General features: G+C 39.0%; 2 protein-coding genes across 3 annotated transcripts; both read right to left on the bottom strand.

Annotated features, from left to right (window-relative positions):
* Positions 1-349: 349 nt before the first annotated feature.
* On the bottom strand, positions 350-5,458 carry LOC126604693 (uncharacterized). Its single transcript, XM_050271981.1, has 12 exons — positions 4,942-5,458; positions 4,354-4,528; positions 4,058-4,141; positions 3,276-3,517; positions 2,771-3,002; positions 2,411-2,575; positions 2,197-2,328; positions 1,816-1,929; positions 1,519-1,566; positions 1,196-1,274; positions 1,029-1,085; positions 350-840 (listed from the first exon to the last, which is right to left on the bottom strand). The coding sequence occupies exons 1-12, from the start codon at positions 5,130-5,132 to the stop codon at positions 782-784; spliced, it is 1,578 nt and encodes a 525-aa protein (XP_050127938.1). The 5' UTR covers positions 5,133-5,458; the 3' UTR covers positions 350-781.
* A 1,544-nt stretch (positions 5,459-7,002) lies between these two features.
* On the bottom strand, positions 7,003-10,156 carry LOC126604658 (glutamate receptor 2.9-like). Of its 2 annotated transcripts, none has more exons than XM_050271942.1 (5): positions 9,889-10,156; positions 8,520-9,811; positions 8,120-8,426; positions 7,630-8,027; positions 7,003-7,457 (listed from the first exon to the last, which is right to left on the bottom strand). In XM_050271942.1, the coding sequence occupies exons 1-5, from the start codon at positions 10,148-10,150 to the stop codon at positions 7,131-7,133; spliced, it is 2,586 nt and encodes an 861-aa protein (XP_050127899.1). In that variant the 5' UTR covers positions 10,151-10,156; the 3' UTR covers positions 7,003-7,130. The 2 variants fall into 2 exon arrangements, with proteins under 2 accessions (XP_050127899.1, XP_050127900.1); XM_050271943.1 differs by having other exon boundaries at positions 8,120-8,423.
* Positions 10,157-12,947: the final 2,791 nt, after the last annotated feature.

The raw sequence follows: 12,947 nt of genomic DNA, 5'->3' as shown, positions 1-12,947 counted from the left end.
TGAGGATCCTCTCCGGATCCTCTGTATGAGGATCTAAGGATAATCAAATCATGTTCGTTTATCGTACATTATGCGGTCAGTTTTCGTTAAGTATTATTCATATTTAATTTTAAATAAAAATATTTTAAATGATTTATGACCGCACCATGTACGATGAACGAACACAATTTGAGGATCCGGAGAGGATCCTCATTACCCCAAAATAAGTTCATTTTTTGTCCTCTTATCCACTTTGTCAACAACAAATGGAGGCGTAATGTGAGCAAAGGCCAATTGAACAGAACAATGTGCCTGCCCACCTTACATTCTAAGTTCAAATCCTCCTCCCTCAGTTAGAACATCGCACCGATCAAAATAATGCATCGTTGGTATCAAATTCAATTTGCCACAGCATCCGTACAACTTGCTAATGTGATACAAATTTCAAACATGTATCCATTCTGATAGACAAAACTGAATTAACCTGTTAATGTACAATGATAGTTTGTACCAAAGGGGGATCTCTATATGTTAAAACAACAGATCTCCGAAAAATAGGGGGAGCGGGAATAAATGTTTTAGCTTAAGAATGATGGATTTTACAACAGTTACACATCAAAGGCGTATTTGGGGTGGTGTCATAAAAGAAATAGCACCCAAGATCATATCAACTTTGAGCTGACCTTGTTATTCATGTCTTCGTGTAAGCACGTTGCCGAATCTAATCTTGAATAGTAACGACGCCTTCTGTTGCAGATTACGTGCATGAAGAAAAATAAGTACACGCGGTGCAGTACAAAATTTAGATTTCCTGCTTTGGATCGCCCTCCGGTATCACAGTGTCTTGCAGGTCAATTCTACCTGCAATTGCACGAAGCTTACAATTAAGCCAGCGGTTGTGTTCCAGGAACTTAAAAATTATAATTTTCGGATGCCGGAGTCTTGAATTATTGGATAACAGATGAAACTGTCTATACATAATGATGCTATAACTCTATGCCTATACACTGAGAGTTGAGATAAAAGATGTAACTGCAAGAAAACCGTACCTAACAAGGAAATCAGAGAAGGGGACTTTGAAGATCCATTTGATCTCATATCTGTACCTACAATGTATGGCCCAATTATAAGACTAGGCATAAATTTTGAAAGAGGTACAGAGAATAATGTGACATCTCCATAAAATATGATTCATTTTCTCATGTCAGAAGCAGACCTGAACTTTCAAGCGATTTAAGGACATCGGATTTCTTAAAGGTGTATCCAATGAAATTGGTATCTTTTGATGTTAACATCTGCAATGCCAAACAAGCTAAATCAGGTAAGGCTTCACTGATACAGCACTGATTAGCATAGGGAACTAAAACAATTCCCTTTCACAAAATGCTTTGTAGCGTGCTGGCAGGGGTAACGGGGGATGCTATTGGACATGTGAAGAAAATGCTTTGCTTAAAGGGAAAACAAAATTGAAAGAGCATAACAGAGATTTCAGCATCTTGGTTCCAAAAATAGAGTATGAATAGGGAATATGAAGTTTACCTTCCGCCAAGGTCCCACTGTTGGCATTGTAGATGGCGGTCCCTCTACCTATAATGGGGCCAAAAAGAGGGATGGAAGTTAACAATAGGGTGGCAACTACTATCAACAATATTTGGTTTTGATTCAACAAAAATATGCTTAAAGACATGGACCCAAAAGATAGTGCCAGGCCTATTAAGGAAATGCAAATGTGCAAAGAATATCAGGCATATCTATATCTTCATCCGTTCATCCTAAAAAAGTTTAAATTTTGTCCCACTAAAGGTTAAGATTCCAAATCAATATCAGTGAACTCACTTCAGGAAACTTCTCAAAATTCTGAGTGTCCAAGTCTCCAATGACTCTGGGTTTATATGCAGCTTCGCCTTCATACAGCCTGTCCCACTGAATAGATCTGAACCATGGATGGGCCTGAGAAACATTAGCTTTATAAGTGAACAAATATCAAACAAGAATATATTACAACATTAAAATTCATGAGTAAAATAATTTAAGAACAATCCATTGCCTTTCTATACTTATGTATAGTACCATAACTATTTCAGCACACCCCACCAGGTGATTACTTTCAGGTTTAATTTCTACATTATAGCAGCTATTTCAAAAACAGTAGTTCCTTCAAATTTCATGTGATACTCATACAGAACATCATTAGTTCTTTGAAACCTGGTAACTTACCTTAATTTCTTCTGCTCCATGAGTCCCAAGCCTTGACTCAACATCACATAACAAGTGACAGATCAGATCCTTTGCTTCTTCTGAGATTTTGGGTTCGTCTGGGAATTTCAGGTATGTCCTCCAATTGATTATCTACAGAAAACAGTAATGTTGTCTAACTCTGCAATTATATAGGATTGTTCCAAATATCTAAGAAATACAATCATGATATTACCTTGCGGCATGTGATCCTTGGGTCATCAGAGTAGAAGGGAGGATAGCCTACAAGCATCTCATACATGATTGCCCCTAGGGACCACCAATCACACTCTATTCCATATCCTTTTTTGAGCAACACCTCAGGTGCCATATAGTCAAGAGTTCCAACGGTTGAATAAGCCTAAACAAGATGGATGTTTTTAGTAACTCAGAACAATTACAAATTAATCACTCAATAACTAGGAAGTGAATAAGTTATAAATTTCAAATAATCTGGGTAAAAAAGTGCATCACTGGTTGATATGTCAGCATACTTAATTTAATATTTTGGATGAGTTATTCAAGAAGAATTGAAAAGAAAATGGGATTAAATTACCAAGGCACGGCGATTTCGTTTCCATTGTTGTAACTGTTCTTTTGGCATCAGCCAAGGAACCTTATCACAACCAGATTGTCCTTCAGTTTCAGATATGGATTCCTGGGAGGTCAAATCATCATTTTCCAGCAACAATGTCGAATGCTTATCATCCAGAGGTTTACACAAGCCAAAATCTGAAAGCTTCAAATGGCCATTTTTATCCAGTATCAGGTTATCTGGTTTTATGTCCCTATATGAAGAACAAGGTCATGTAGATGTAAGTTTACCTGTTTTTACTCCGAAACAAGTACACTTTTTAAAATAACATGGGGTTTCGTGTGTTTTTATGTGTTCCTTTTGTGTCTGTATATTAACGGTAAGAACCAGCTAGAGAACCAAAATGTGTCCACATCCAAATCACCTTCATATTGAACTAAAATACTATAGAACCAAAAACCCAGTGGAAAGGAGAAAAAATTTGTTGCTATTGACTAAAATTTGAAACGGTACACAGTTGTCACACCTATGAATGTAGTTGTGTTGATGGATTGAGTGAATAGCCAGAATACTCTCTGCCATGTAGAAACGAGCAACATCTTCAGAAAGAGTATCTTCTCTCATCAGTAATGTCATAATATCACCACCAGGTAAGTACTCCATGATAAGGTACAAGAAATCAGAATCTTGAAACGAATAATGAAGTTTTACAATGCACCGACTATCAACCTCCGCAAGCAAGTTCCTCTCAGAACGCACATGCTCAACCTAAATGCAAAAAGACAATATATCATGACGCACAATGATATGGTAATATCATACAATATCAAGACAAGTATCATGTTAGCGTAACATGATTGTATTAAAATAAATATAGATCAATTCTTAGGGTACTCAGTTTTCTTATTAAAACCAATACTTTAGGGTGCGTTTGGTACGCAGACGGGACGGGACGGGACGGAACGAAGGTGTAATTTTTGAAAAAGACATGGGGTATATTTGTCTTAAAATGGTAAAACATTGTGTTCCACATAGGTGGAACAAACCCGTTCCAGGGGGGGAGGTGGAACGCAAAAACACCCAAAATCTGTCCCGTGGAACAGCCCGTTCCACCCATTTTTGGCGCACCAAACGCGGGACGGAACGCCTCGTCCCGTTCCGTCCCGTCCCGTCCCGCGTACCAAACGCACCCTTATGGAACTGCTTAGTATGCAAGGAGCTAATGGGTACAGCAGCAAAGATAGTCTTCTCCTATACCGCAAGGAATAAGATTTTAGAGATACAGTTCTTTAAATTTTAAACAGTCACCTGTCCGCGACTAAGCATCTCTGATTTCTTCAGTTTCTTCATGGCATAAATCTCTCCTGTACCTTTAGCACGACATAACCTTACCTGCAATTGTTAAACACAAAAGAATGGTACTATATTTTAACGACACGCAGTATATTTCATTCTTTATAGGTAGGTCAAAACATATGACCAATAATATTTTCTTCAGCATATACCCAATGTTATCAAAGCTATGTAAGTACCCACAAAGCTAATACAATAAGGGAAAACCGAAATAGTTCTGTGAAATATTATAATTCGACTTTTTTACATACCTCACCAAATGCACCTTTGCCAATCACAGTTAATTGCTCAAAATCATCAATGCCAATCTTACGTCTTTGCATCCTCATATATTCTGTTTCTCGGCGTTCCAAATTCCTCATCATCTCCTCTTGTTCCTCACTCGGTATCTGATCTTCTTGTACTTTCCTTTGAAGCGCTCGACGTCTATAACAAAAAAATGTCTAATCTCAGTAACAACACATTTTCAATTCCTTCATGTTCAGCACTTACTCATACCGATCCATAAATGCGAACAATAAGTAAACTAAAGTTCACAGCTAAATCGAGTAATCGCATGAGAATTAGTTCTTCCAGTTGCTCGAGTTTTAAAAAATGCCAAACAGAAAACATAAATAGCAAAAGAAAAACCAAAACTATCATTAATATGGAAAAGATTGATTGAAACAAAAGGGAAAAATTAAGCATTTCAAATCGAGCTTAAACACACAAATGCAGCATTAGCAGAACTGCGTACACGAAAATCGAAGACGAAAGTTCGAGATTTCTAATTGGAATCACAATCAATACAAATTTTGAAACTTTTGACGAATTAAAAGCTAAAAAAATGCGCGAAGTACCTCTCTTTGCGATCCTGCAGACCTTGAAGGTAGTTCTTGTAGTGATTCTCAATAAACTGCTTTGCCGCCACCGCCTTCTGCCGCGTGACCGGCGACGAAACCGACACGTCGGAACCCGACTCGAAGCCGCCAACCCGATCCGGCTTCAAGTTAAGAGCACCGAGCCTCATCGTCCCATCGCCGCCGTCCATCTCCACCGACGAACCCTATCAAATCAAGCTCGAACCCGATCAAAACGGTTCAAAAGCTCAACATTTCAGCGGCGGAGAAGAGAAGCTTCCGGTGGCAGGAATTCGAGGAGAGATCTAGCGCACCAAGTGCTTGCGAAAATGACAGAGTAAGAGTTCAGAAGGGATACTAGGGAGTCTGCACTGGCATATGCGTGAGACGGTGAGAGTACAAAATTTATAAATAATATTCACTATTTATATATGCTTAGCTGGATAAATTAATTAATTACTTAATTAATATTCTGGTTTTCGATGGATTTAATGGGAATGGAGTGCAATCGACGCCACCGTCTTCCTCGCATGAACTGGAATCTTAGAGGCAGGATTTTTAATTTTTATTTTATTAATTTCGTTTCTGACTTTTTAGAGAGAGAAAAAGAGGAGAGAGAGAGAGAGGAGAGTAGCAGTTTGTCTGTCCTTCTGTTTGGATATTATTTTCATCTTTTTTTATTTATACGATCACACGGTTGAATCATATCAGTAATTTATATTCTTATTATTTTTTGTCTTATTATTTTTATAAAAAAATTAATATAAAATATTGACGTGATTTAATCGTGATTGAACAAAATAAGAAAGGATAATAACAGGAGGGCAGAACAATCTGCCTCCGAGAGGAAAAGGCGAGTGTACAAACGACTGGGTGTGTCGGCGAAGATCTATACATTGCATATTTGACAAGCAAAGGCTGAATCTGAATATTGCTGGACCGTACGGGTTTTGATCGGGTTTTGGCTGGACTTGGAGAGGAAAACCATTTTGTACTTGGAATGATGTGATGGTGGTGGGCCAACTATGTAAAAATGACTTGCTTAGCACAGGTACAAAACTTTCATGCTCGCTTTACATTAGTAATACAATGACGAGTTTTTTTGTGTATGAGGTTGTATTGTTAGTATAGGATGTTACGATGATAAACAGTGAACTTGTATTTTATAAGTTGTTCTCTAATTACATTCCACCGTATATTTTCTTTATAGTTAATGACAAAACAAATCAATAATAATGCGATAAACACGACTCAAATTTATGTTGAAAGAAGTTTAAACGCAAAGACAACATACTTATTAATTGGTCAACAAACTTAACCTACATTTGCCCACTATTGTACGTTAAAATTAACTAAAATTTGAGTGGCATAACATGGCATGTTGGGCAGCTTATGTAAGCGAATCGATTGGCAAAGATGGTGTTGGATGTTTGTCTCTAAAATGTCCTCATCTGCGCTGTGGCGCTGCTGTTGGCGAAGATTTGGTCCTCTCAGTGTCGGTAACCAAAGGCAATGGTGATGCCGATAAGGCTAAGTATTCGCGGTACCTTCTGAGGTCTTATGTGGAAGATAGTAACGGGAAGAGAAAGTGGTGCCCTGCTCCCGGTTGCAACTGTGCTGTAGACTTTATTGGTGGCTACGGAACTTGTGATGTTTCTTGCCTCTGCTCTTACAGATTTTGTTCAAATTATAACGAGGAAGGTCTCAGTCCCATGAACTGCGATATTGTGGCAAAGTGGATGATGTTGAAGAACAAAGATGAGTTGGAAAATATAGAATGCATTGATAATATAGATTGGATTACTGAAAACACACAGCCGCGTCCAAAGTGCGAGCGAAATATCAAAAAAGACCGAGGATGTAACCAAGTTTCGCGAGCACGCTTTCGGAAGGAGGCTGGCAGACCTCAAAATTCAAGTGGCTGGATTCATTAAGGTCGCCCGGTGCTCTTATTTAGCAGCTAGCAGTTGCAGGGTTTACAAACAATCCTGCCTGAAATAAACTGAAACCAAACAACGGAACTGACTTTGGCCGGATATGAAAATCATTGAAAGGAAAGAATGCAGAAACAGGTAAATTCACATTCACCGGCAACAAGTCTTGTGCCACTGACTGAGCTTACAATTTTGTTAATCAGCTAAATTCAGGTATGTGTTTCTGGAACAATGATGCTTAGAATTCCGATAGCTCTAGGCTAAGTGTCTCCACATTTTTGTGTCGGTTAACATTGCTTGTAGTCGCGTGTAGCTCAAGTCCCACAGATGCTTACGCACTATACGTGCAACTATAACCAAATATGCCAATGAACAAGCAAGACCAGAAATTTGAAATAGGCCAGAGAAAGGACCAGGACCTATTCCTACTGGACCACCATTCAAGTTGTTTGAAGAAGTACAGTTGGGAGAGGACAGCCCGGCCAGCATTTGCTTTTCCAATTTTTCGATTTGTCCATTCTCAGTTGCCTCTAGCATTGCCTCCGAGATGTCAATAGCCAGAGGAGAACCCTTTGGAAAAACCTGCAGCAGACAACGAGAAAAACATGACTCACTCAGTTACCTCTAGCATTACTATCCTTTCAAAAGGATTTTATGTGCACAGCATGATCCGTAAGTATGGTACATGTAAGCTATGCAGAAACAAATTAAACACGACTACACAATGTTTAAAGAAGGGAGGGGAGAAACACACAAATCCAAAACCGCTAGGCTTGTAAACAGGCCCTGTTGTCACGTAGCCCTTGCAGTATTTTGCGAGGAAGACTTTAGCATGAGGCACAACAAAGAAAGCCGCAGCAATATCTTGCTTCTCAAAGGCATTTGGGTAGTCACCTATGGAGGCAATACTTTTGATGTTTTCGGGTCTAAAATCTAAAACATCGGTCAAATATCTAACAATAAATGAGTTGCCATTACAACCAACGGTTGCATTCAGTTTATGAAGTGTGCCAATATCAAGCATGGACGGGTGGACTTGAGAGAGAGTCATCATGGAGGTGAGGCTTGCAGTGAAAGTGGCCGTTACAGCTAGAATCACAACTAACCATGGAGCCAGAACCAACCGAGCCCAATTGTTATGAACTTGTTCTCCTGCATATATACAAAAACATGTTAGGCTGTACGCGATGGAGGGACTGCAACAAAGCAGTATGGTTGTTTTCGTTTTTTATGAGAGTACTTACTGTTTGCAAAGAAGAGGATGGTGACAGAGAACCAAAGCATTGCCCCAATTCCCTTTATTTCGGGGTTGTCTCCATGTTCATTTTCAATTAACCAGACAACGAAGCATAAAGCAAGGTGTGTAACAAACAACATGAACCACATTTCCGTGGTGAAGGCACGCATGAACATCCATTTTTCCTTCAGCTTATCTGGCTTCACTGGAACAACCATCTCAAGCCCCGAGCTTATGTATGGCTGTGTGAATTCAACATAATGATACCGATCAGATATGACTTCGAAATCACCAACAGCTGCATCAAGGCTCTGCTTTAAATAGATTAAAATGGTCATCAGTGTCTGTAGAATAGAGCCCTAGGAAAACAGTGTCAATACGAAAAGCCAGAAGAAAAGAATCTCTACCTTATTGTAGACCAGTTTCACCATTTCATCATACGAGCCATTGAAGGGAACTAGCTCGTAAGGCAACTGATAAGGAAGATATTCGACAGCTGCTTTAAACACATCGATTGAAAATCCCGAGATGCGTGTTTCATTCGTGCCAGGATCATGTTTTACGTCCACAAACTGCTTGAATGCACCCCTGGCAGGAACCCCTATCTTTAAGGGTCGATCCACATTGACCGGAGTCCACCAATTTGGGGTTGTTTGTAAGCCACCAGGCCAATAGGTTGAACCCAAAACTTCAGAAAAACCATTATCCATCCCCTTTTCCATCAAGCTCTTTGAGAAACCGTATCTTGGCGACCAAAATGCCATTTCTCTGTAGCTTCTCCCAACCACGTTAATGATTTGAAACGTCGGTGGTTGTGCTAGCATATGGTTCTTGAATTCTAGCATGCCACTGAGACCTAGGGAAGCAGTAGACAAAATTTTTTGAGACAATTCTTCTGAGGTAGCATTTCCCTGTTGCAATGTTGTCACTGCTCGAGTAATGGCCCCAGTTGCATCATAAGCTCGGAGAGCGAAGATACTAGGACTAGAAGTTTCTTCTTCGTCAGGGTACTGTAGTCCGTATATCCTGCGAAATCTGGTTTTGAACTGTCTGAATGACGCAGTTGTCTCGAAAAAATTGGTTTTAATACCAATAACACCTTGCATATTATACTTGACAGAAGTGTTAACAGAATCGAGAAGGCTTGCAATCTCATCTGTGACAATCCACGCATAGCCTTTGTCCATCATGCCCATCTGCTTCACTTTTTCGAAGAAAACGACAGCTGACTGCAAAGAGAATTGCATGACTATGAAGACCCTATTGTTCTTGCTTCTCAACTTCTTTAGCTCTTCTTCAACGAAGGCATCCGGGTTAGAGAGAGAAGACAAGGATGGGAAATCTCGGTGGTGTTCAATCTCTGAGTTGACCAAGCCAAGTGAATGAGAGAGGAGAGCTATGATCCCTGAAGTGGAAGAAAATTCATTGTTGCGCTCGTAAACAGCAGTCACCTTTCGCCATTGGAAATGACCAACTAAGGCTGCAACGCATTGCATGTGAAAGACGATATCGTTAGCTATTTGGATGAAAATTGGCCTTTGAAGTGACGCTGATCGCGGGATCGTTGCAGTGGAAGTAAGGGATATGATGGGAACAATACTCTCGGTGATATTATCAATCTCAGTTATAAGAGCTGCTTCCTGCACGGTCAGTTCTCCGACAATGGCCACAACCTGTTTGCTGCTGAGGAGATTGATTGCTGCAAAACAAAAACAAACCCCTGATATCGGCATTCAAATATAAGGTTACAAATTGGTACTGCAAATATAAATTTACCTGCAGCTGTTGCTCGAGCTGAGTTCCCTTGAGAATCTTTCAGGTGCAAGTCCACTTTAGCGCAGGTCGACTTAAAAAGATCTTGGACAGCCATTTCCATGGCTATTTTTTGTTCTTTACCCACGCGAGAGCTGAGATCGATGACACAACCGATTCTTGCAGTTATCTGTTGAGTTACTTGACATTTTTCCTCTCTTCCATTAGCCTTGGCTGAACTCACAAACGATAGCAATACCAGAAAGAAGGAAAGACCACGAAGCATTCTTGCTTTTCGTTGTTAGTCCTTCCGAAATATACAGCATTCATGGTATTTAGAGCTTGATGACTTGACTTTAGGCACAGGAGGAATCATGAAAAATTCAAAGTTGGGGGATTTTTCTGAAATTTATATTTTACCGTATTTGTTTTACATAACATTTCAACGACGATTTTCTCCTAACTTGTTTTTATGGTTTTCTGGGTGCAATATTTTGTGAAAGTCAACACTCAACAGATCCATGGGACCAATAAGCCTCCCCAAGTAGGAGGCACATACCCTAAAGTCATAGCAAGATACAAAGAATATTACTGGAGAAATGAGAATAACATGTATTATACAATGCAAAGAATTCCCCACTTGTTTCAAGTCCTCAACTAAAAAAGTACACCATACGTCTTGGACCTTGTGAGAATGTGAAGACAAAGTCTCACGTCATTGAGAGACCAAACCATGCAAGGGCTTACAAGAGGTTGGGCTACTCCTCATACTGCCAATTGGTTTATGGTGTAACCTCAACTTTCTTCAGACTTTGACCCGATCGAAGCTTTGATCCTTGAACTAAAAATCTATGAGAATAAGTGTCTTAACTACCTACATTTACATCATACAAATTGCATTTGACTCGGAAGAATATATGTAGATTCTCGGAAACAGATTTGAAGATAAACTTGATGTTGTATATGATAGCGACATGATGAGTTGTTAAATGGGAGAGGAAATATTAATTCTCAGGTAAAAATTGGTTTGATATCGAAGTCAAATAAATTGTATTGACAACTTACCAGGCAATAGTTATTAAAATTTAACTTAATTTACCTGTGGTGCTAGAGCTTAGAAGTTAAAAATCGTACTTTAATTACAGCAGTAGCTTAGTAGCTAAGGAATGCAATGGCCTCTCTCCCTCGCTCTCCTTCCCTTTACTACGAACCGCGCCCATCTTCGTGGGCTGAAGACTGGGCCGGATGGTGGCAGTAGAATCGAAAACCGGTGGTCTTGGACAGCTGAAATTGTTGATTTGCATAGACTGATAGATACTGCCCAATATGGCACTTATACATAATCCAAAGAGCTCCGCATATGTTTGACTGTTTGAGGTCTTCCAATCTAAATTGAGCACACAAGCTTTGGTCTCCTTAATTTTCTTAGATTACACTTAATACAGATGGTTTGGCCTCCGAGAATATACAGAATCATGAATTTTATTGAGAGCTTGATGACTTGACTTAGGCACAGCGTGGAATCAGGAAAAATTCAAATTTGGAATTTTTCTGAAATTTTTATTTGACCGTATTTGTTTACATAACATCTTGGTTTTCTGGGTGTAGTATTTTATGGAAGTCAGCACTCAACCAATAGAGTAATAGCCTCCGCAAGTAGGTGGCACATACCCTAAAGTCATAGCAAGAAACAAGGAATAATACTGGAGAACTGGGAATAATATGTATTATATAATGCAAAGAATTCCCCACTTGTTTCAAGTCCTCAACTAAGAAACTACAGCGTAGGTCGTTGGACTTTATCTTGATTAGAGCTTTGGTCTTTGAACTAAAAATCCGTGAGTATAGGTGCCTTAACTACCCTACATTTTCATCACACGAATTTCATTTGAAGAATTCGGGCTGCGTTTGTACCAGACTGCTACTTGCTAACCTCCCAGAATAATACATATATACATATATAATGTATATGTATATATGCAGATTCTGAGAAATTCATACCACCAAGGTCCATGCTACGAAAGAAATTGACAACTGACCACGCAAAAGTCCTTAAAATTTAACTTAATCTAGCTATGGTGCTAGAGCTGAGAAGTTAAAAATCATGCTTTAATTACAGCAGTAGCTTAGTAGCTACGGCAGTGCAATGGTCTCTCTCCTCCCTCGCTCTCATTCCCTGTACTACGAACCGTGCTCGTCTTTGTGGGCTGAAGACTGGGCTGGTCGGTGGCAGCAGAATCGAAAACCGGTGGTATTGGACAGCTGAAATTGTTGCTTTGCATAGACTGAAAGATACTGCTCAATATGCTACTTATATATATAATGCAAAGAGCTCCACACATGTTTGAGGTCTCCAAATTTCAACTCTAGGCCTTCCTGCTTTACTTTTTAATCTCGATACGAGTAATATCTTTAATCTAAACAAATATAAAGTGAGCATAGGATGATTTGAACTCCCATAAAAAGAGCACATTCGTTTTAGTCAACGCGATTACCTTAACACTATGTTTGGATAAAAAAATTCAAGATTACTAAGGAATTTTTAAATGACGGAAATTGAATTGACGGGATTTTATATTATAAAATTTGTGAATTTTCTTGTTTGGTTAACCTAAACAAATAATGGAATTAAATACAGAATTTGTTATATTTAAGCTCTCAATCATAGAAATTGGGAAATGACACCTATTTACATAGAATTTAAACTTGGGAATTAGAGGTCCCAAATTCCAAGTTTTTTTTCACGTCGAAATTCTAAATTTCTATGTTTATGAATCCAAACAAGAGAATTGGTGCATGTTAATTTACAAATTTTAACTTTTATTCAAATTCAAAATTTATTTCCCTTATCCAAACATAGTGTAAGAGAAATAGAAATACAAGATGAGTAGATATATGCATGGTAACGTATTAACAATTGCATATCATCTAGGTTGTATTCTGACCTATTGGTTTAGGTGGACAATACATCAACGGTCAGAACTCAACAGGCGCCAGCACAAGCACCTTACCGAAGCAAAATCCAAGCTCAAAAAGTTATTTTTATATTGGGCTTGGGCTTTTGGCCCAAAAACCAGAAGCGG

The sequence above is a fragment of the Malus sylvestris genome, chromosome 15, assembly GCF_916048215.2.
Source record: "Malus sylvestris chromosome 15, drMalSylv7.2, whole genome shotgun sequence".
Taxonomy (NCBI): domain Eukaryota; kingdom Viridiplantae; phylum Streptophyta; class Magnoliopsida; order Rosales; family Rosaceae; genus Malus; species Malus sylvestris.
This window is presented reverse-complemented; position numbering and strand designations above follow the sequence as displayed.